We start from the raw sequence: 23114 nt of genomic DNA, 5'->3' as shown, positions 1-23114 counted from the left end.
AGTGCAAGACCACGATTAAAAATGCTTTTATTCTGCAGTCTCACAATATGTTTGTTACAAAATACATTACTCTGCATTTGTCCAGAATAGAATGTTGTTTGAATAGAATGTTGTTTGAATAGAATGTTGTTTGAATAGAATGTTGCATACAGAACAATAAATAGAATGAAGTGTTTCCTCCAGTATTTTTCTTAAAGGTGAGCAGGAAGTGAGGAACAGCAGGAAGACCCAGGACTCGTGTCTCCAGGCAGCGGCGGTAGGCTATAATGAGAGATCACCTTCACATTAGTGCTGGTCCATTTCCTTGTTCCTGTTATCACTCAAAGGTTCTGCAGCTGATGTATTGTCAAGCTCATGTTTGACTTTGTGATTGTTTGAGAAGGCCTACACCCTTCTCATAAACAGGGCATTAATCTTCCTCATAAAGAGAACATGTTTATGATTATTGAGTGAACATTAGGTCTGCTGGGAAAATTTCCTAAAACCCTCTCTCTATCAAAGCATGACTAGGCAGGTGTGTGTTTGCATATATATATATATATATATATATATGTGTGTGTGTGTGTGTGTGTGTGTGTGCGCGTGTGTATATATATCAAAGACAACTTTTATTTAACCCTTTACGTACTAAAATGTATTAGACAATGTACTTCAAAGGACAAGAATATGATTTTCCAATCTTGTATTTACCCAAAAGGCATTTAAAAAAAAAATAGTTTGGACAATATAAATGTATTTATTAAAAAAAACGTAATATTTAACAAAAACATGTGAGGAAAATAAACATATCTATTTATTAAAAATATATTTTGGACAATATAAATGTATTTATATAAATATAATATATATAAAAAAATTATGTGAAGAATATATATATATATACACTCACCGGCCACTTTATTAGGTACACCTGTCCAACTGCTCGTTAACACTTAATTTCTAAGCAGCCAATCACATGGCGGCAACTCAGTGCATTTAGGCATGTAGACATGGTCAAGACAATCTCCTGCAGTTCAAACCGAGCATCAGTATGGGGAAGAAAGTTGATTTGAGTGACTTTGAACGTGGCATGATTGTTGGTGCCAGAAGGGCTGGTCTGAGTATTTCAGAAACTGCTAATCTACTGGGATTTTCACGCACAACCATCTCTAGGGTTTACAGAGAATGGTCCGAAAAAGAAAAAACATCCAGTGAGCGGCAGTTCTGTGGGCGGAAATGCCTTGTTGATGCCAGAGGTCAGAGGAGAATGGCCAGACTGGTTCGAGCTGATAGAAGGGCAACAGTGACTGAAATAACCACTCGTTACAACCGAGGTATGCAGCAAAGCATTTGTGAAGCCACAACACGCACAACCTTGAGGCGGATTGGGCTACAACAGCAGAAGACTCCACCGGGTACCACTCATCTCCACTACAAATAGGAAAAAGAGGCTACAATTTGCAAGAGCTCACCAAAATTGAACAGTTGAAGACTGGAAAAATGTTGCCTGGTCTGATGAGTCTCGATTTCTGTTGAGACATTCAGATGTTAGAGTCAGAATTTGGCGTAAACAGAATGAGAACATGGAACCATCATGCCTTGTTACCACTGTGCAGGCTGGTGGTGGTGGTGTAATGGTGTGGGGGATGTTTTCCTGGCACACTTTAGGCCCCTTAGTGCCAATTGGGCATCGTTTAAATGCCACGGCCTACCTGAGCATTGTTTCTGACCATGTCCATCCCTTTATGGCCACCATGTACCCATCCTCTGATGGCTACTTCCACCATGTCACAAAGCTCTAATCATTTCAAATTGGTTTCTTGAACATGACAATGAGTTCACTGTACTAAAAAGGCCTCCACAGTCACCAGATCTCAACCCAATAGAGCATCTTTGGGATGTGGTGGAACGGGAGATTCGCATCATGGATGTGCAGCCGACAAATCTGCGGCAACTGTGTGATGCCATCATGTCAATATGGACCAAACTCCCTGAGGAATGCTTCCAGCACCTTGTTGAATCTATGCCACGAAGAATTGAGGCAGTTCTGAAGGCAAAAGGGGGTCCAACCCGTTACTAGCATGGGGTACCTAATAAAGTGGCCGGTGAGTGTATATATATATATATATATATATATATATATATAGCCTACATGTTAATAAATTAAAATTAGATTTTCACATCTATATTAGTGAAGCATTTTTTGCCTTTTTTGTATTTTTTAAAATACATTTTGAATATATCTGTGTGTTAGTGCTGCATGATGCACAGCTGCTGCCCATTTAGTTGGTTCCTGACCGCAGTTCTCATTGCAAAAGTGTCTCTAATGAAAATATTGAATCATGATTCGTGTCTTTACTCTGCGTGTTGAAATGCTTCACCGTTTGCATTGCATCACTGCCGCCTGTCCTGCAAACACACACTCCTGCGTTTAATAAAGCATGGACATACAAGCACACGTCAAGTGTGTCTTCAGCTTGTGCATGTGTGACGTGTGAAGAACATCAAGATAAGACAATGTGTTATTTATACATCATTTCCAAGCAAACTGAAATTTTGTGAAAAAGTGTGAAAATATTATGAAATCCTGCATATGGCGTGCATATTCCAAAATATATCAATGCTGGCTTTCAAAAAAGAGTTACTCTTTACGCATGTATGTTTTCTGTTGGAGATCGGCAGTGGACTAATTCAACTAGTGCAAACTAGTTTCAGTGTGAAAAGATTTTCTAAAAGCCCACACAGCCAAAAGTGGACATTTATAAAGAAAGAAAAAACTGGATTCTGATCTCTGTTAACCTCCACTGGACATGAGGAACCACAGACACGTTTTTTAATAAATGTTTTTTATTTCCTCCTGCTGATCGTGTTATAATAAGTGTTTTGTATTCCCCTGCTGAAGGTGTCCAGCAGAGGTTAACCGAGGTCAGAACGGAGAGGTCTGGAAAGCACCGTTCATCCAGTCTGACTGTAAACAGGCCTGAGGTTACCAGTGTTGACCAGTGAGCACTTATAACTCAAACCCGCACTTGTTTTGAAGCCAACAAAAGCAGCTGCTTCACAGGAATCGAATTAAAGTGTTAATGTGAGGAGACGAGAAGGAAATGGACTGAAGAAACAGAAATAGCACATTCTTATCTGCAAATTCATCAACGATAGTGACTCATTTAAAATTGTAAAAGTGAAAGCATTGAACTATTAACTTTGGGCCTGACTCAATGCCTCTGCTCATCTCAGTGTTTAAACACGTTCTCTACGCACACGGTTTGATTTTATACTGGACTGACAGAGGCATTTTACAAATGAATTTGCCACAGACCAATTTAGCTATTGGTTTCTGGATTAAAATGAAATAGGCCTAAGTGCAGACCCAAACTAAAGACACAGTTTTGGAGACCATTGTAAGATCTGGAGTCACTCCTGAATTCTGTACACACACAGTTTACTTTAAATACGGTTGTCAATCCCATAACTTTGCATGCAGAAAATCTTACATCACAATATTGGTCATTTTATCTAATGATATATCGATCACAATGCTTTAAATAAGGTGTGCAGGGAACGCAGCCTCTGAAGTGGGATGCAGTGTGTATGTGCAAGGGACGGTTGCATTTAGATGATTTACTGCTGAACATTTCATTCAGTTCACTAGTTTGTGGGGGTTTATCCATCCCGTACCTTTGCATGTGGTTTTAGGATAGCATGACTTAAATCCGAAAGAAAAACAAAAGCGGTATTCGTTCCTTTTTTGGTGCTTGTTTTTGAGTCTCATTGAATAAGGAATAAGGAAATATCAGTGGTTAGGAGCCACGGGGAATCCCTTCATGCCCACACACTTCTGTCTTGCATAATCTAGTCTGGTTGCATTGTTTGTCGGGTAGCCTGAAATGTGCTTTAAGTGGTAACCCGAGTCAAATTCTTATTCAATATGAATAATAAACCATAAGTTACACCAAGGCCCCATTTACACTGCATGGTTCAAGTGACCCAAATCCGATTTTTTTCCTCTCATGATGTGGCACAGATCGGATATATGACCCATGAACATGTAGGCCTAAGCAGGAAAAAAACACATGGATTCCGATTTTCTCAGATAAGATTCAGGCCTCACTCATATGTGGTAATAAATCGGATATGAATCGGATACGTGCATTTGCGTGTGCCATGTAAGCAGACAAATCGGATATTCCCCAGTAAATGCGAGTCGTACGTCATTAAAAAAGTGACGTCAACTCAGGTGGACACCGCCAACTGAGATCACATGACTTATTATAGGCGCGATGGAGGACGAATGATACACAACAATGCGGAGGTTTCATGTCTTTTGAGTGTTTGGGGCAAAGAGACGGTGCAGGCAAAAATGCAGGGTTGTTACAGAAATAAATCCGTGTTTGAAGACATTTCACGAGATATGGGGAGGCACGGTTTTAAGCGCTCGTGGCTGCAGTGCCACCGTAAGATAAAAAGCTTAATGACTTTTAAAAATATTGTGGAAAAAATATTGTTAAAAAAATCGGATATAGTCAGAAAATCGGATTTGGGCATCAAGACCTGCAGTGTAAATGCAGCCTTAGAGTCAGATCAGGTAGATATTAAAGTGACCAGATCTTTAAAAACTGTGTGATACTTTCAAAACATCTTGGTTGATGATGATTACCTTTGACCCATAATCCCACGACTTTCCTTTGTGTTTTTTAATTTATGATACCATAAACCATTATTATTATATTGCAATGGACAGACATTAACTTGCTGCAAAAGTAAAAAAAATATCACTGTTTGTTTTGTTTCGGCATCACGCTTAGGGGAGTCATCCTCATTTATATAGCGCTTTTAACAATGTAGATTCGGAGTGAAAACGTTGAGTTTATGTCCCTACAATAACAGACCAATTCATTGCAGAGTGTCATGCATGTTTACCGGTGCCGCCAACTTCACAAACTTATGAAAATCCAGCGTTTAGTTGATCCTGTTAAGCGCTCATCGTCACAGTTATAAACAGAACAGCTTTTTTTCCATGAGGGGGTTTGGCATCACAACGGCTTTGTTTCCAGGCGGACCTTTAAAGAACGTGACTCCTGGGATCCTGAAGAATTCAACCAATCAGATGAGGACTTCGAATCTCCCAAAGTGTGTCCCGATATGTGTGCCATATGCATCAGACGTTCAGCCAACAGTTTTATATGTGTGTGTGTGTGTGTGTGTGTGTGAGTGTATATATATGCATTACTAGTCTCAGTCTCAGACGTATAGGTAATTTTAGCATTCATTACATTTAATGTTTCTCTTTTTGTAGCTGGGTTTTCCCTGTCTGTTATTTCTGTTACATAAAGCTTTAAATGTTGCTTAACTGAACTCCAGCATTCGCTTCTTCTTTAGTGCTGTCAATAGTTTAAACGGTTGCGTCCTGCACTAGCGCAATGCTGATAAAGTACATCCAGATGACATTCAGGCATTTTTTACTGCCTCCCCTTGCGGGAAACATGCACTTCCCTTTTCAGCCGTTGCCAGTTAAAGCGGAGCGTACTTTCTCAGAAATGGAAGTTAATCCTGTTGAGTATCAGAGAATAATGAAAGTGAAACAAACAACGCTGTCTGTGTGTGAGATAAAGCGTTCTGTGAAGACTGTGCATGGATAAAACCCCTCAAAGAGCATAAAATAATCAAACTACAGTTTTCACTGTCATTTCTTTCTTTTATCAAAATCAATAAATGAAACTATAAAAAATATGTAAGTATAAAAAATAACTCTCATTCTCTCTCTCTCTCTCTATACATATATAAACAAAATACACAGTACAGTATAAAAGTGCAACTGTTGTCACAGAAAGTTTGAAGGACTTACAGAGAAGTGGTTTTTGCACAATCAGCTTTTGATCTGTCAGATAAAACGGTAGTTATGGTTATTTGGTAACTATATTTTGTTGAAAGCATAAATCAGATCTGCTTTATTCCTGTAACGGTTAAACCACATGTATTACTGCCAGATGAGAAGCAGAAATACACTGGGAAAAAAAGGTAAAATCCAAATTAAGTGGTTTTAGTCAAATCAAAAATTGTTTTTAACATCACTGAATCAACTGAAAAGATCAATTTCACGAGTTAGTAGGTTAACACTATTTACAGTCTAACATTTTATTATCTCATTTCTCTTGTCTTGTACTTGGTCTTTTAATAACACAACTGAATTCAAGTATTGCGAAATAGTTTGATCTCCAGCCAAAGTCTGAGGGGGGAGATTCCAGAGAAGCGACAGGCGAATCCATCGACCCGGGACAATGCTGGAACACGCAATTGCAGGATCACTGTCGATGCAAATATGAAATGTATCCCATTTCCTCATGACCCAGACTCTTCCGGTCTCTGTTTGAGTTGCAACACTGTCCTGACGGTTCTCTCCAGGGATGGACACTGTCCTGGACGGGACGTCACTAACACCCTGCACATCTGTCGCTCAGTCAGGAACCCCTCGAGAGTTTCATCCAGGTCCTTATTTCCCTCCCGATATCCGTCCAGGATGAGCAAACAATCCGCCGGCCCGAGAAGCGTCTCTCTGAGGTCAGACAGGTGATGAACTCTGGACTTTAGCAGCTGGAAAAGGTCTCCTTCCGCTCCGCTACAGTCCACCAGCAGGACCAGGTGGAGCGGGGGGGCGTTGAAGGCGCTCCCAGCCCAGCGGGACGACAGGATTTGGGCCACGGTGGTTTTCCCGCTGCCTGGTTCTCCAAACAGAAGGATAACCTGCCTCGTGTCGGGAACGATGGAGCTGATGTTTAGCGATTGGTCATCTCTGGAATTGAGAGGAAGTGATGACATGGGTTAACATGGACATCAATGCGTAATGTGTGTGTGTAGTGGTAATCTGTCAATCAGCCAGTGCTGTGTATTTCAGGAGATCACTGGAAGCAGACACTTTTTTTCTTCAGAACAAAACTATCAAGATCAACACAATTACTCGACCCTCGCCAACCATTAAGAGATAGATTATTGGGGAAAATAAATAAATAACACTTTATACATAGGCCTACATATATATGTCTGGGTAAAACATATCATGTCAGTAGCTGCGTGTTCATTACCCTTTCAAATTGCGCAAATTAAAATTGAAAATACGGCCAATGGAAACACATACATTTCGCAAAAACTCCCATTTATCGCAAAAACTTTTTGCCGCTCGCATGATGTGGTTTTCCAGGCATTTTGAATAAGGAATATTTTGCAATACTGCAATAGAAATTTTTTTTTCTCTGTGTGTGTGTGTGTGTGTGTGTTGGGTAGGTTTAGGTGTAGGGTTAGTGTGTGTGTGTGTGTGTGTGTGTGTGTGTGTGTGTGTGTGTGTGTGTGTGTGTGTGTGTGTGTGTGTGTGTGTGTGTGTGTGTGTGTGTGTGTGTGTGTGTGTGTGTGTGTGTGTGTTTTCGTGTGTTGGGTAGGTTTAGGTGTAGGGTTAGTGTGTGTGTGTGTGTGTGTGTGTGTGTGTGTGTTGGGTAGGTTTAGGTGTAGGGTTAGTGTGTGTGTGTGTGTGTGTTGGGTAGGTTTAGGTGTAGGGTTAGTGTGTGTGTGTGTGTGTGTGTGTGTTGGGTAGGTTTAGGTGTAGGGTTAGTGTGTGTGTGTGTGTGTGTGTGTTGGGTAGGTTTAGGTGTAGGGTTAGTGTGTGTGTGTGTGTGTGTTGGGTAGGTTTAGGTGTAGGGTTAGTGTGTGTGTGTGTGTGTGTGTGTGTAGTGTGTGTTGGGTAGGTTTAGGTGTAGGGTTAGTGTGTGTGTATGTGTGTGTTGGGTAGGTTTAGGTGTAGGGTTAGTGTGTGTGTGTGTGATGGGCAGGTTTAGGTGTAGGGTTAGTGTGTGTGTGTGTGTGTGTGATGGGTAGGTTTATGTGTAGGGTTAGTGTGTGTGTGTGTGTGTTGGGTAGGTTTAGGTGTAGGGTTAGTGTGTGTGTGTGTGTGTGTGTGTGATGGGTAGGTTTATGTGTAGGGTTAGTGTGTGTGTGTGTGTGTTGGGTAGGTTTAGGTGTAGGGTTAGTGTGTGTGTGTGTGTGTGATGGGTAGGTTTAGGCTTAGTGCAAGGGAGAGAATATAGAGTTTGGACAGTATAAAAACCAGTACATCCATGGAGAGTCCCAAAGATAGTGATCCAGACATGAGTGGGTGGGTGTGTGTGTGTGTGTGTATTTTCCTTAAGATAAGTAATTGCCGATTTTTCTAAGGAAGTTTTCTTTTATGCTGTGATTCAACAGAAACACGTGAGTAATGCTTTATCTGTTTAAGTGGTTCAGATTTGTATTTCCCCATATCAGTCACTCACTTGCTGTAAAGTGCAAATGACTCAAGTCTCTTTTCCACGTCCGCGTCTGTGTCGATCTGTGAATACTGTTGTGTTTGTTCGTGCCTCAGAGACTCAGGGTTTTCTGCAGGTTCTGCACAAATCAAAGACAAACAGAGTCACAAGAGCTTTACTTTCCTGACTAATGCTCACATCAGCTGAATCACGACAGGCTTCAGTGATTCACTATCACATGAAGCCTCCAGATGTGCTTCACAATGTCATGTAGACACTTTTATTAGCTATTTACAGTAGCAAACCAGACAGATGACAGAAGGAAACAGTGTGCTGGCGCAGTCGGGGGTAAAAGGCTCAAGGGTAATAGTCATATTTCCAGTTTCTACTGAACTGAACATGCATCAGCTGTTTAACCATTAACTCCTAACCATAATAAATTCATAAAGAACATGCTTTACCTTCTGAGGTTATGTGACATGTTTGTGGTCTGTTCTCGTTCACTGTCAGTAAAGCTGGGAATGAAAGAGACATTCATAAATAAGAGAAATACTGTTCAATAACTCGAACAAAGAGTTTATTGTGTTGAGGTACAATAAAAATAAATGCCTTAAAGGAATTCTGCAGGTTTAAAACATACAGCAAAAATATTTTTAAAATATATGCTAAATATAAATATATATGTTGTTATATGCAGGTTAAGGAAATTGAAAATGTATTAAGTTTAACCCTTAAAATGTCAAAATATATTACAAAATATACTTCAAAGAGCAAGAACATATATTTCCAATCTTAAAATACAGTTTGGGTAAATGCTAAATGTATTTAAAAAAATATATTTTGGACAGTATAAATATATTTTGATTAAAAATATAAAATAAGGCATGAGTATATCAATATATACATTTATGTAAAGGTAATATATTTATATTTTTTTAAGTCGTGTTGATATGTTACATATATTATCGATAAAATACTTATATATTTTTAAATGTACGTTATATATATATATATATATATATATATAAGCCTATATGTGAGTCTATATATATATATATACACTCTAAAAATGCTGGGTTGTTTTAACCCAATTTTGGGTAAAGTATGGACAAACCCAAACTTTGGGTTAAAAATGTCATTTAAAATATTAACCCAATTACTGGGTTTGTCAATATTTGATCCAAATTTGGGTTGAAATAACCCAGCATTTTTTAGAGTAAGTCATGTTGATATATTTTATATATTTCTAATATTTATCTATATTTTGAAATGTACTTTTATATATTATTGATAAAATATAAAACATATCAGCATGACTTATATAATTTAACATTTAAAATATAAATAAATAACATATTTTATATATAAATAAATAACATATTTTATATATAAATCATATATATTATTTATAAATAAAATATATTATTTAGTTATATATAAAAATGTATAATATATGTCATGTTGATATAATTCTATTTTAAAATGTACTTTAGATACAACTTAAATAAATATATAGCTGTATCATTATATATATATATATTATGTATTGCATGCTCTCAACGTCCACCGGAAATATATTGTTTTGTTTTTACAGTACACTTTTACGGTCACGTTCATATCATAAGCAAAATGAATTACTGTGCGGGAAACGAATGATGTAAATGTGAGAAACTCACAGTCCGTGTTGGCAGAGGACGAGAGCGGGAACAGTAGAGCACATTTAGATGATTCATTTCGTCTGTTTTTCTGACCTGGGAATAGATAGAGAAAATGTCACGTAAACATTTTAGCAATATTTATTGGAATTCACCCATGGCTGCACATTAAAAGAGGATATGAAATAACATTTTTGCATAGCTATGATTTTATATCTTCTAGCTGTTGACACTTCTTCTGTTCAGCATTCGGCTCATAATAATCATAATCATGAAATGGACAAATGTTTTGCAGTGTCAGGATTACTACGGGAAAATATGTTTAGTCGGGAAACCTAAAGAATGTATAAACCCTGAGAGTAACAACAGCTTATGTTCAGTGTACGTGATTTCACTTCAAAAAGTCAATTAAAGCCTTTTCATGAATGTTTCGTTTACATTTTTGTACAGATAGTTGCGTAACCGGTAGCCGAAGTGTCTCCGCACGTGAGTGATGGATGTGGGATTCACCTGTGACCAAAACTGAATGTGTTTCCTGCAAATACTGAAGATTAACAAACTGAGGACTCTCTGTTTACACGTCACATGATGCTGACTCACAAAACCGGGACATATTTGGGATGGAATACGATTAAAAATAATAAGTGAAGCAATAAACATTCAACAATAGCTGGTTTAAAAATAGAGTCTGTTACATTGATGTCACAGCACTTAAGTGCGTGATGTCCAAGAGGTGCACAGTAAGCGCACTATATAGGCCAGAAATAGTAAGAGAACTATATTAGTATGTTTTATGAACATAACCCAAAGTCATGACTGATAATATTAATATGGCAGTATGGTCAGTAACGGCTGAGGTTAGTTAAGGGTAATTTACTGGGTCATTCCTGTTTCTGCATGTTTTAGTTTCATAATGTTTAGACCTGTGCATGTACAAAATGTAATTTATGAATTTTAAAGCTTGATCTTTTTTCAAAAGCGTCACATGCACGTGAATGACTAATGAGTTTTTCACCTGTCAGCTGATAAACATGAGTATGTATTTCCTGACAGTGATCCAGCAGGGGATTCCTTCTGCAAGGTATTCAATATCATATGATGTCGACTCGCATGATTACTCTCTCAAACAAACTATAAATCAATCAAGCAAATCCACAGCGGCTCCACCTAAAACTTCTCCGTATCTGATCGAGACATCGACATGTGCCAACTGACACGCTTTAATGGACTTTGGAGAGCAGTGATAGAATCAGTGGTTTGACAGATTAATATGGTATTCACATGGGGTACTTCTAATAATACCGTGGTAAATGTCCAAACATCATGGTATTACTATGGTATAAGTCAAAGACTAGCTATTTTTTTATTATTATGTAAATGAATGAGCTCTGTTATCAAAGTACCGTTGTTCCTCCTGCGCAGAATGACGTAGATGAAGGTTATGGCTAACAGCACGACGACCACGGCTCCAATCCACGCGTACTGAGCAGAACAGTCATGATGGATTTCATCTGTGGAAACCAGAAACACTGCTGTTACACACTCAATATCTGTGTCTCATAAGAAGATCATGACGGATGTTCCAGAAACTGACACAAATTCATCATCAAAGTGTCACACACACACACACACACACACACACACACACGCACACGCACACGCACACGCACACGCACACGCACACGCACACGCACACGCACACGCACACACACACACACACACACACATATATATATATTTGTCAATAGTTTGCATTTTTACACATTTTCTTGTGTTTTTGTCATTTTCATTTTTTTTAACTATGCCTATGTAGTTTTAGTTTACTTAAAGGTAGGTAGGAATTTTATAAAAAACTTTTTTCAAAATTTGTTTCAACTTTCTGTATATATCAATGCATAATTAAAATGTAGGTACTCTGATAAAAAGAGTATAAAAATCGAGTGACTCTAGACCGTTTAATCTGCACTAAACACAGCTCATTATTTCCACCCGGGACGAAACAAAGGATTGGCTTAGGCGACTGTCACTCGCTCGCAACCATGGCAACCACACTTTTGCCACACAGGACCTGCCCACTTGCGCGTAACCGTTTGATTTGAGAAATTCAAGAGGCACGGAACCTAGGAATAGCAAAACAATGGCAGACAAAGACCAATCAAAATCCACATATGCAGTTCGCGAAGGCAAACCAGGCAAAAAAAGGAAGACAGTAACTTTACTAGAAAAGGTAATGAACAAAAAGTCTTTGGATAAACAACGATTTATCTGTCCTCGAGCTGACAATGCGGTACTTGTCTCTGGAGTGTAGTCCTCATCAGAGTCAACAATGCTTTCGTCATGGAAACTCTTACATGCAGAACACCATATAGCTATGTTATGAATGTTACACGAAATTCATCTTCATCACAATGTAAATGATGGCAATGGAAAAACGTGTATCGTGCAACCTGTTTTTAGCTTTGCCTTATAGATAACTAGCTTGTTAGCGAATCAATAAATATATATTTTAAACTTTACCAGTATCGATATGCTAGCTTGATAGTGAGTACAAAAATACATCTTATTTGTTTATCTTCATAATGATAAAGTTAGATTTTTTTTAATTACATGTGATTCTGACATGATGTCACTACATGCACTGCGCTCCTTCTCCGCTCGTCTCAGGGAAATAATGCGTCTTCAGCTCAGCGGTCGGAGTCGCGCGTTCATGTGTTTTTGGGGCGTGGCTTTGGAAGGAGCCCAGAAGGGAGTGAATGGAAATAATGAGCTGTCTTTAAAACAGTCGTGAGAGGTCTACAGACACTCGATTTTTATACTCTCTTTTTCAGAGTACTTACATTTTAATTATGCATTGATATATACAGAAAGTTTAAACAAATTTGGAAAAGATTTTTTTTTTAATAAAAATCCTACCTACAATACCTTCAATTTTAGTTATTTTAGTACTTCAACTTGTACTAACACAAGAAATGTTGCCTTATAAACTATTTTAACAAGTTTAAGTTTTATTTAGTTCAACGTAATGAAGATAGTTTTATATATAAGCTATTTTACAACAGCTTTGAACCAGTGTTGTTTCAATGTATTTGAAATACTATTATAGTTTTGTTCATCTTTTGAATTATGTGTTATTTTTATATTGTCTTTATATATATTTATAAATATTTTATTTTCATTATATTCTATATTTTTATTTCCATTTTAGTTAAAGTTTTAGTAATTTTGTTGTGTTTTAAAAAAATACTTCTATATAATTTAAGTTTACTTTCTTGTTATTATAGTTATTAATGTTACCTTGGAAACTAGCTGACATAAAATAAGTTTAACTTTTTTATTTTTCATTTTATTTCAGTTTATGTTCATTTCAAGTAATTAAATAAATTCAATTTTTTACGGGTTTAGTTTTAGTTAATGATAATAACCCTGTTTCGATTCGGCTCATCCAATCACAGCCATACATTTCTGCCAATAAACAAAAATGTAATTAAAGCTAATCGCAGTAGCACTTTATGAACACTTCTACTGAATGTGATCATGCACTGAATGCAAAAGACGTGGTATAATGTGTAACTTTGTTACATAACAGAAGATATTTCCTTTCAGACTTTGAAAGATGAACACTTGCTTTAGGGTGAAACTTCATATTCGAACCGTTTTCACAATGAGACTCGTGTCTGCTGGAAAAACACGGTAACAAAGGCACTCCTCCATATTTATCGGAAACAGTGTGTTTTTTATGTGCGTGTTTGTCTTCCTCCGCCCCCTCATCGCAGAAACACATCAAGGAAAATCTGCCTCGCACAAGCCATAAGCGATGGAAAACACAGCAGCTTTCACATCTGTAGGTTGATGCTGCTTTTCACCTTTTCATTTTACAAAGATCAGTTCTTTCTCAGGCCTTTGGTGTGAGAGACCGGGTTTGAATCCACTGTGAGACACCAGTGTTTCCCTGAGCAAGACACTTAACCCCTAGTTGCTCCAGAGGCGTGCGACCTCTGACATATATAGCCATTGTAAGTCGCTTTGGATAAAAGCGTCAGCTAAATGAATAAATGTAAATGTAAATGCTCCCGATATCAAGCGTTAGTTTCCCATCGGCAAAAACTGATTTTCCTACTTAGTATTTTTGTCTGGTTTTCCATTGCAAATATTTAAACATTCTTACGTAAATCAACATACATTTACTGGAGAAGCTAAATGATTTTGAAAATAGAATAAAAATAGATACAAATTAAGTGAGTTTATGCTTGAAACAAAATCAGACATCTGCCAACTGGGTCAGAAAAATAAACTAAATTCAAAGGGAAAGCTTGATTATTTCTCAGACCCCATTTGCAGATATTTGTTCTTGTTTCAAGCATAAACACACTTAATTCTGATCAAATTTTACAAAAGCAAGACTTAATATCTTGAGTCATCTTGCTTCTGTCGCTTCATATACTCAAGCTCTTTAAAGCAGGATGGATTCTGATTGGCTGATAATGTTTATGTGGTTCATCAGCTGGAAAAAAAATCATTGGCTAATCGCATACTTCTCTACCATATATAGCTGAAAATCAGTGAGTAACAAAAAAACTATGTCAGAATTCACAGTACTCATAAGAGAGTTGGCAAAACGTACCCGGATGATCTACTACTTCTGGTGAGATTCTGAAGTGTGCCTAAAATGGACACTTTACTGTCCCATGAGGCCGCGGGAGAGGATTTATGAAGCGACGCTAATGACACTGGTAGGTCACATGACAGAAACAACATGGCGAATTTAACACGTCCAAATTTCATCCATATCACCCATATTCATTCTCTTTTTAAACAGTCACAAAGTAAAATCAAATGTAGAACCTACTCAGACAGTATGGGATTCCAAACGCAGCGTATATAATTATCGTTATATATTTATTTATGATTTAACACCATATCAGTAGCAATGGCCATATTCATGGCACTCAACAGTATTACATTTTTTTTTTTAAATATACAAAATCAATATACAAAATCAGACATATACCAGTAGTAACAACAGTGATAATAACATTTACATAGAATCTTTCGATGTAATATTTGTTATCGTTATATATATATTGGGCCTTAATAATAATAATAATATTAATACATTTAATTTTTTAGGCGCCTTTCAGACCACCTTACAACAAAAATAGAAGTAAAAATAGCATTAGCTATTAAATAGTAGTATTTAAATAGCCTTATAGTAGTGAACCCACCTGGGATGCTGAAGGAGGCCGTCTGCTGGACCTCGCCGCTCCTGAGGAAAGAGCAGGTGTAGTTGTTCACGAGATCTCGTCTCACCGTCAGCGTGCTGAACACTTTGACCAGATCCTCGTCTGTCTGGAGCGCTGAGCTGTTGGACGTCTCCGTGAGGTTTGTGTTCTGACCGTCGCTCCAGAAAACCTGAGGTGACGGGAATCCCTGAGACTCACAGGAGAGCTCCACTTCATCCCGACCCGTTTTCCTCACGCTTTTCTTGATGGGAGTATAAGGAGCTGGAAAAAACATAAACGTAATATGTAAGTTATATGGAAGTATAAGTATAAGTATAAGTTAAACACATTAAAAAGTGTTCAGGATTGTGGATAGGTTTGGAACACTATACTAATGTATGTATATATTGTGCATATACAGTATTGCAAATTTACTGTATGTATTGAACTCAACCAAAACAAATTCTACATTTGCCAAAATGTGCAGCATATATATAAATGAATGCACTGCAGCATAAGTATATGAAACCGAAAACATTGCTATTTAATATATGAATAAAAAAATAGTAATTTAGAATTAAATACCACACATACTGTAGTGTCGTCAGTAGAAAGAGTACTATTAAGTGTCCCATAATGCACTGCAGCAGTTAATTAAACTGCAAACCAATCACCTGACACCTTAAACATGTTGTCAGCAATCAAATGAAGTAGTTTGTCAAGCTTGTGTTTTGTAAAGCACCTGTAACATTGAGCGTGACTTGCTTGTAGTCTCCCTCAGCTCCCTCTTTCACGATACACCGGTATGTTCCCGAATCTTTTATCTGGAGCTTCTTCAAGTGTAAAACCGCTCGGTTTTCCTTCAGCTGGTCTTGGATGAGCTGCGCCCGCTTTTTGAACGCATCATTGGTGTAAATTTGGTTTTCTCTGCCTTTCTCGAGCCGATACACGTCCACGTCTGGCTTCGGGTTGATGCGGGTCCATATGACGGTGAGGTCTGAGGGTCGTTGAACCGCGGAGAACACACACACCAGCTCGACGTCCCCGTGCAGCTCTGCCTCGTAAGAACTCTTCTGTACATTCACAGTAAACAGGCCTAGAGGAAGACAGGATGAAAAACATTTTTTTTTTTAAAGGGACATATTATGCCCTTTTTCAAAGTCTTGATTTTATTTTTGCGCTCTACTAGAATGTTTTCATGCTTGTATGTTCAAAAAATCACATTATTTGTCCAATAATCTCCATTGTTGCGGCTCCTCTCTTCCCAGTCTGTCAGTAACGCTCTGTTTACTTCCTGTCTCTATGAAGCCCCTCCTTCTGAAAAGCACACTGTGCTCTGATTGGTCGGCTGGAGCAGTGTGTTGTGATTGGTCGAGCGATTTGAGCGTGTTTGGGAAATGTCCCGCCCCTTACCATAACCACCAGTTTCAACACACTACTAACTAACTCGACCAGGACCCGCCCCTTTATTCTGCGTATGAATTATTATAATGAGGAAAATTGTGGCGTGTTCGTTCCCGGAAGAAACTGAAGACTACAATAGAGGCGTTTCAGGGAGTTCAGAAACACTGACACTGATATAGAGAAGAACTCTTTGTAACTTTGCAGAGCTTTTTCATGCTCAAACAGCAACATTACACACTGAAGAAAGTGTAAAAAGCATTTTAGGAGCCATTTAAAACATTATATATATATAGATATATATAACTTCATCAGTGTTCAGAACTGGAAGTGAAATGCTCAAAGGGTCAGATGTTGCACTTTCACAGCTCATGGGATGTACTGCAGTTCTCAGTTGCGTTTTATCAACTTTATTTTAAACGAGTTAGCCTACTATAGGCATCATCAGTAAGATTATAATAATGAAGCTAAAGTAAATGTGAATAGCAGCTCAGGTCATTTGATGAGAAGTGTTTGATGAGATATCCTGACAAATCTAAGCAGTTTGTCACTCTTCTGTAAAGCTTTTCAGTTGAAACCTTAATTTGCTACATTCATTTCTAGGAGAAACCACAGAGACATTTTTTTCTCGTATTAGCAGTTTCTAGATTCATCGTTTATCATTTAAAGCTGTCAGATATGTGTAATGCATATTAATCCTACCTGAAACTGAGACGGCAGGCCATAGCAGAGCCTGGATTATGAGCACCAGCGTTCCCCTCATTGACCCCTGCAGGCAAAGACAACACATCAGTCTGATATCACACACACAATCCTGATCTGAAGCCCAAACCGAGCTGTTATGAAGAGTTTGTGCGTGTGTCTATGAGCAGAACTGGTCACCGATGTCATGACCCACAATGATTCAGCAGCGATTCACTTCTTGATTTACAAACAGCACTGACTGAACCAAAAGAGTGCATTAATAACAGTTACAGAGCAGTTTTGTTGTTGTTGTTGATTTGTCATGTGACCTGATGTGAGTCAGATCTGTGGCTAGACCGTGTGACTGGATGATTCGGCACATTAACTGATTCACATGTGGGACAAAACCTAAAGAGCCCCAGGTAGATTATCTTAGAAAAACAGTGACCGTTCTTCCTCGGAAAGGATGATCTCTTTCCAAATGAAGCTTATCAGTTATTCTTACACACATTACTCAATTTCCATAACGGACACCGTAGCAAAGCTTTCATGGTAACACTTAACAATAAGGTTCATTAGTTAACATTAGTTAATGCATTTACTAACATGATCTAACAATGAGCAATACATTTGTTACAGTATTTATGAATCTTTGTTAATGTTAGTTAATAAAAATACAGCTGTTCATTGATTATGTTACTTTAGTTCACAGTGCGTTAACTAACGTTAACTAATACAACCTTTGATTTTATTAACGTATTAGTAAATGTTGAAATTATTATTAACTAAGATTAATAAATGCTGAATAAAGTTAACTAATGAACCTTATTGTAAAGTGTTACCGCTTTCATGTATGTGTTGAGAACAGAAAATGTTCAAATGTTCATAATGTAGTCCAGATAGACTGATATATGACACACATATCACGTTTTAATTGTGTTACTTGTCGTTTCTTTGTTATTGTTTGTAAAATTCATTAGCAATTAATGCATAAAAATCGTTCCTTCCAACCCCATTAGATGACCTGACCAGTGACTTGAGTCAACTCTATTCTACATTTCTGAGTAGTTCGCAAAAAGTACCTTCAGGAAAGCAAGTGTGGATTATAAATAGACTTTTTATCTCTACATTCACACAGTCATAGTAAGACTGAGAGGAATGGTGGTGTTATCAAACTCTTCATTCTGATGCTGGTGATCATTTTCTGTTTGATTGTGAACATGAGCAGGAAAGTAGTGACATTTAAGTTGGATTCCCCGGGTTACTATTGTTTACATCACTGGGAAAAACTTGTGAGTTGGTGATTAAAAACAACAACAACAACCACCACACCCACATTGATAAACTCGCTCAAAGTTAAAAATAGCGAGAGTATGAGTAACCCTTGGGCAACCCAAGGTTAATTGGTTGGCAAACAAACTTTACTTACTCTAGTAAATCCCCCTTTTAGTTTTTTGAGTTTCAACCAACAACCTTTGGGAAACCAGTCTCCTAATCTGCCACAAACATTTCTATCCAATTAAAAAGATGGGTTTTCTAAAGATGATCTACTTTTTAGCCTGAATGAGGAAATTCATACTTGTAGAGAAATGCTTAACCCTTAAACAGAAGTGTAAACTACCCAACTAGGATCAGTCTTTAGGAAAACACTGTATGTATAATTTTAAGATCATAGTGAAATCTGAAAAGAATATGTCACTGTTTTTTTTACAAAAACTCTACATATTTATGTGGTCCTCCAAGGTACTGCAAAGAATACCATGTCAAAAAACATGGGCCTGGTTTCACAGACAGGGCTTGGATTAAACCAGGATTAGGTGTTAAGGCCAATTTATACTTCTGTACGCCGTAGCCGACACCGCTGTGGGCATTTATACTTCTGCGTTCTGTTTGGGTTGCTCTGTAATTACACCACCGGTGGGGTTTCGATGTTCCACTGTGTTGAGTTTCTTCACCGCTGTTTTGAGTTTAGGCTATACAAACAATGGCGGCTGAAACTGAGTGGATTTGTGTGAGTTGGAGCTGATCGATGTTGAAAAACAGTTACTTTTAGTGAAATTACAATAACTAAAATGCAGAAACGAGAGAAGGCTTCGGAGGAGATGATACGTACGACCCGTAAACCGGTTGAGGCAAAAAGAGGGTGAATTTTCTGGGCTTGTCCGGCCCCTTGAGAGACATGGACGTGGAAATGCATTTGAGATATTTTCGAAAGTCGGCCGATAGGTTCGTCGTGTGCAGCCATTTATCGTACATCAGTGTACTTCTGATTTTCAAAATGGCGGCCTAGGAGGAAACGCGATGCTACAAATCCGACCAATCACAGATCTTGAAGTCGTGTAGTTACATTTTTGGGGGAGGTGCGCGTCAGGGTACGGCATATGGCTGTAGTTTAGATAGGACATTTAAGTAGCTTTTATAAACGTGCTTTAGGAAAAAACATTAGTGTGCATCTAGAGACAACACAATGGCAACTTATTTAAAGATTTAAAGCCTTGTCTGTGATAATTAAACATTTCTAAATAATTAAAAATTAATTAATTAATCAGTAAAATTGGGAAATTAATAAATATGAATTAAACAAAACATTACTATGGTAGCACATCTAATACAAGGGTACTTTTTAAGTGGTATCTAGCTTTATGAGATAATGGAAAAAGCTCAGGCTTAAACACGTTCAGTCCCGTAGCTAAAATAACAATATAGACGCAAGACATTCTTCACAGTGCTGGATCCATTTAACCCTTTTTAAAGACCATATAGAGGCTCTACTGCATCTCATTTTACAGAGATTACAGGGGAGGATTTCCATCTGTATGTCATGACAGGTACCAAAACAATGATACTTAATTGTATAAAAGCCTTAAAAAAATAAATAAGAAACTGGTGCCAGTTGCATAAACAGTCAAGAGTGTGTCTTGAGAACCATTCTGACCAACTAGCATTTCGAAAGACTTTAAAAAGTTATGATTTGTCTATAAGAAAAAAATTAGATGACTAACAACTTGTAAGATTAGTCTAAGCTTTTTATGCAACTGGCCCCTGGATGTAATTATTATAGCCCCCATATACAGCATAACTAGAGAAATTGATATTATTCACAATAAAAAAAGTGTTTTAGCCTACTACCACTATGACAATTCCACACACTTTGCCAAATTTCTTTGTGCACAAAACTCTCCTTTTAAGTGCATCATACTGCAGAAATACAGTTTGCAGCAAAACCACATTCCACAAAATCACAGGATGTTAAATTGGGTTGTTACAATTTAACATCCTGCAATTTAACACCACATCCTACAATTTAACACCACTGTAAACAACAGCTTAAAATGTATGACTTTAAAATGACAAATTAAACATAAAATAGCCCAGTAAATTAAAATCAATAACTCCAAATCATGATCGTTTTATTTACACTATATCCATAAGTAGACATCAGATTATATATTGTGTGTGTGATTATATATACACGAAATTGCTTGGTTACTTACTTAATGATGAATGTCGCGCATGAGCAGAAGCCTGTAACCTGTGGCTCAGTGTTTGTGTTTCTGCGGGTTTGTGGAGAGGATCTGCTGTAAAAGCTTCTCGAGCGCGTCCTCGGCTCCTCCCACTCTCGCTGCTCATTGGTCAAGACCGTGACGTAGTGGCGGCGAGTTTCAAAGAAAAACCAGTCTCGTAGAAAAACATGATCATGAGTTCAGTAGTTTGGCTTCCCTTCATTCACGGATACTGAGAACGCAATGACAGGACCGTTAAATCATCGCGGAATCCGGTAAATCATCACTGGAATGAACATGTAGATTCGCTGGCATCATAGTCTCGTTTCCTAGGTTAAACAAATCTATAAAAAACGGAATACTGCTGACAAGGAAGTGCGATAGATAGATAGATAGATAGATAGATAGATAGATAGATAGATAGATAGATAGATAGATAGATAGATAGATAGATAGATAGATAGATAGATAGATAGATAGATAGATAGATTTCTCTTTCCCAGTTTTACTTTGGGTGTTTCACAAGCATGCAGAGACTTGAAAGGAATTTAGTATCATTTTCCACTAATCCAACTCATATTAAAAAAGAAAAAAATCCTAAAAAAAGGCTTCACCACGATAATACCCTTGAAATGAAGATCTGCCATCATTTACTGACTGTAAATGTAATATCGCATGACTCTTCCTTCCTTCCTTCCTTTCTTTCTTTTCTGTGAAAGTAAATGAGGACCGAGTCTATGAAAAGCTTCAAAATGACAAAAAAGACTTATAAGGTTCCACTAACAATGAAAAAAACTTCTAAAGCATTTATTAATCTGTTAATCTCAACATTTACTAACACATTACATACAAGTTAATATCTGTTAATATTATTTAGCCTAATTAACCTGTGCATAAATTAACTAACAATAAACAGTTGCACTTCTATTATCTAACATTAACAAAGATTACTGCTCATTGTTAGGTGGTGTTAGTTGACACATTAACTAACCGTAAGTATATAGTATAGTAATGCATTATGTTTTAAGTTAGTCAGACAAGAGGCTGAGTAAAATATATTTTGGTTGAATTATTCATTTAAAGCTTAATAATAAGTATAAGAAAATATCTCATGACTTACATTACTGTAATACTGCTTGTGTGTTCGTCTTGGACGAAGCACCTTGTGACTGTAAAGAATATCAGGGGATTTTGTTAATAATGCTCGAAGTGAAATTATAACAAACCATCTCATTTCATTAGCACTAAAGGTTCTCACGTAATCCAGGGCATTCTGGATCTCCTTTAACTGGAAATATTTTGGATGTGATCAACTTCCTGCCGGTAGCAGATCAATTGAATGGCATCATCACGGTATGATTTCGACTATCTGGGTTTTCCATCTTAATCCAGGGGACTCGTTCAGATCAGATTTACTTGTATGGTGGAAACTCCACCAGGGCATCTGAAATGCCACACTAATCTGAAGAATGATAATATTAATATTTGTATTGTCTTGGTCCTTTTCCTTCACGGAAAGACACCTTATATAATAATGAAGATTGATTCCCATGTCTTTGTTTTTTTTCTTTCAGGCTAGACCTGTTTGTTGGGCTCATGTTACTTACCTGTAGATTACTGTGTGACATGGGAAACAACCTTGGGATTTTAACACACACACACACGATCAGGAAAAACACAACAAATACATGCATTGAGGTTCAGAAGTCGACACTGAATTTGAACTAATATATAGTAGTGGCCAAAAGCAATGTCCGGCATAGGAAAATTGACATCTTGACATCAATATTGACATTAGTTGTGACAGATGACCGGACCTAAACGTAACTATATGGATATTGCGCCTATTAACATTGCCCTTATCTGGGGCAACACATTTCTAGATGGAGGGACACATTTTCTTTTTCCAGAACGGCAGAAGCCTGGAGCAGTACGTCGACACCTGCCGATGACGTCTGCCTTATTTAGGGATTTAGGTGCGGGCTGGACGACAAGATCCGCTTCCCCCTGGCCAGAGGAGATCCCTGCTGAACCCCAGACGACCGGGGCTTGACATTAAAGGGACAGTTCACCCAAAAATGAAAATTAGCCCATGATTAACTCACCCTCAAGTCATCCTAGATGTATATGACAGTCGGAGTTATATTAAAAAGTGTCCTGGCTCTTCCAAACTTTATAATGGCAGTGGATGGCCATTTCTGTTTTGAAGTCCATAAAAGTGCATCCATCCATCATAAAAGTGCATCCATCCATCATAAAAGTGCATCTATCCATCATAAAAGTGCATCTATCCATCATAAAAGTGCATCTATCCATCATAAAAGTACATCAATCCATCATAAAAGTGCATCTATCCATCATAAAAGTGCATCCATCCATCATAAAAGTGCATCCATCCATCAT

At 37.6% G+C, this 23114-nt stretch overlaps 1 protein-coding gene across 1 annotated transcript; it reads right to left on the bottom strand.

Moving 5' to 3' along the window:
- Positions 1 to 6184: 6184 nt before the first annotated feature.
- On the bottom strand, positions 6185 to 20774 carry LOC130073049 (uncharacterized). The gene is made up of 9 exons (XM_056238453.1): positions 20703 to 20774; positions 17227 to 17293; positions 15866 to 16219; positions 15127 to 15405; positions 11308 to 11415; positions 9926 to 10000; positions 8711 to 8764; positions 8277 to 8388; positions 6185 to 6769 (listed from the first exon to the last, which is right to left on the bottom strand). Exons 2-9 carry the CDS (start codon positions 17285 to 17287, stop codon positions 6319 to 6321), a joined length of 1494 nt encoding a protein of 497 aa, XP_056094428.1. The 5' UTR covers positions 17288 to 17293; positions 20703 to 20774; the 3' UTR covers positions 6185 to 6318.
- Positions 20775 to 23114: the final 2340 nt, after the last annotated feature.

Source organism: Rhinichthys klamathensis, unplaced genomic scaffold, assembly GCF_029890125.1.
Source record: "Rhinichthys klamathensis goyatoka isolate OS25496 unplaced genomic scaffold, OSU_Roscu_1.1 h1tg000523l_1, whole genome shotgun sequence".
Taxonomy (NCBI): domain Eukaryota; kingdom Metazoa; phylum Chordata; class Actinopteri; order Cypriniformes; family Leuciscidae; genus Rhinichthys; species Rhinichthys klamathensis.
The sequence above is the reverse complement of the archived record's forward strand: the minus strand, read 5'-3'. Positions and strand labels throughout refer to the sequence as shown.

Coding starts and splice junctions, on each gene's coding strand:
- LOC130073049 (XM_056238453.1), bottom strand. CDS start 17,287: ATGAGGGGAACGCTGGTGCTCATAATCCAGGCTCTGCTATGGCCTGCC. Junction 16,220..17,226: donor GCCTGCCGTCTCAGTTTCAG/GTAGGATTAATA, acceptor GTCTTCCTCTAG/GCCTGTTTACTGTGAATGTA. Junction 6,770..8,276: donor TCATTTGCACTTTACAGCAA/GTGAGTGACTGA, acceptor TCTCAATTCCAG/AGATGACCAATCGCTAAACA.